Raw genomic sequence first — 1,331 nt, 5'->3', positions numbered from 1 at the left:
TATATTAAACAAAACATAACAGTGATTTTAAGTCCAAACTCATATACTCGTTAGAAAAATGCTTGGGAGCACTAATTAGTGCTCCCACTAATTATGTGGCAGTGGATTCCGTCATTAATGATGTGATGTTTTGGTTTTAGAGTTGTATTTTTTTTTTTTTTTACTTTTTTAATACATTAGTGCTATTAGTGGTATGTTTTTAATGGGATGAATCATTGTTGATAGTCGTTACATCCATTACACAAGAAAAGAACACTAAACAAACATAAACACTGAAAAAGTAAAAAGTAAGCGTAACAACCACTTGTTCATTATTATTGCAAACATTTTTTTTTTTTAACAGATATTATTGCAAACATTTGTGAACAGCAACTTGCAGCTTCAAATTCAAACCACCCTCAAAAACTCTTTTAAGAGTCAGCCAGAGATGTCAATGACCTTGACCTCAGGCTTCTTCTCTTGTTCTTTGGGAATAACCACAGTGAGCACACCGTTCTCCATGCTAGCCTTGATCTCGTCCATCTTCACATTCTCCGGCAGCCTGAACCTCCTCATGAGCTTCCCCCTGACACGCTCCACGCGGTGCCACTTGTCAGTCTTCTCCTCCTCCTCTTGGCTCCTCTCCCCGCTTATCTGCAGCACTCTTCCGTCTTCTCCCACCTCCACTTTCACCTCCGCCTTGTTCAGCCCCGGCAGATCAGCCTTTATTATGTGAGTTTCCGGTGTCTCCTTCCAGTCTATCTTAGCGTTCGCTATGGCCGATGCTGCCGAGGTCTCCCGTGCGGCTACCCCAGACCCCTCGGAGATGGGATCCCAGATGTCGAAGGAGAATGGGTCGAAGATGTTGCTTCCTCGCCCGCCGAAGATGCTTGGAATGAGCGCCATGCTCGATTATTCAGATAGAGATGTCGAAGAATACAAATACAATTACAATTACAATGGAGGATATGCTTGCGAATTTGATGGGTAGGCAGAGTAGAATCAAGATCGCCTCCTTGTATTTTTTACTTGCAAGGTCATTGTGCTCATTTTTAGGTCCAATTTTGATAATATAAATCGTTCATATTTTAAGATTTGTTTAGTATATCATATCTGTAAAAAATCAAATTGATCAGATATCAAAAAGTATGTGTTCGAAAAACTATTTATTAAATTTTTTTAAAAAAATAGTTTTTAGTTCGAGTTTTCTGAACACATGCTTTCTAATATCCAATTAATTTGATTTTTTACAGGTATGATACACTGAACAAATCTTAAAATATAATTGTTAAAATTGGGCCTAAAAGTGAGCTCAATGGCCCTGCAAGTAGGAAATGCAAGGAGAAAATGTA

The 1,331-nt window shown here is 38.7% G+C and overlaps 1 protein-coding gene across 1 annotated transcript; it reads right to left on the bottom strand.

Annotated features, from left to right (window-relative positions):
* Positions 1–281: 281 nt before the first annotated feature.
* LOC114286642 (18.1 kDa class I heat shock protein) lies at positions 282–1,102 on the bottom strand. The gene has a single exon (XM_028229819.2). The coding sequence runs from the start codon at positions 883–885 to the stop codon at positions 418–420; it is 468 nt and encodes a 155-aa protein (XP_028085620.2). The 5' UTR covers positions 886–1,102; the 3' UTR covers positions 282–417.
* Positions 1,103–1,331: the final 229 nt, after the last annotated feature.

The sequence above is a fragment of the Camellia sinensis genome, chromosome 8 (assembly GCF_055761805.1).
Source record: "Camellia sinensis isolate YWXY chromosome 8, ASM5576180v1, whole genome shotgun sequence".
Classification (NCBI taxonomy): Eukaryota; Viridiplantae; Streptophyta; class Magnoliopsida; order Ericales; family Theaceae; genus Camellia; species Camellia sinensis.
The sequence above is the reverse complement of the archived record's forward strand: the minus strand, read 5'-3'. Positions and strand labels throughout refer to the sequence as shown.

What these genes read in the sequence shown, in the direction of transcription:
- LOC114286642 (XM_028229819.2), bottom strand. Translation starts at nt 885, where the DNA reads ATGGCGCTCATTCCAAGCATCTTCGGCGGGCGAGGAAGCAACATCTTC.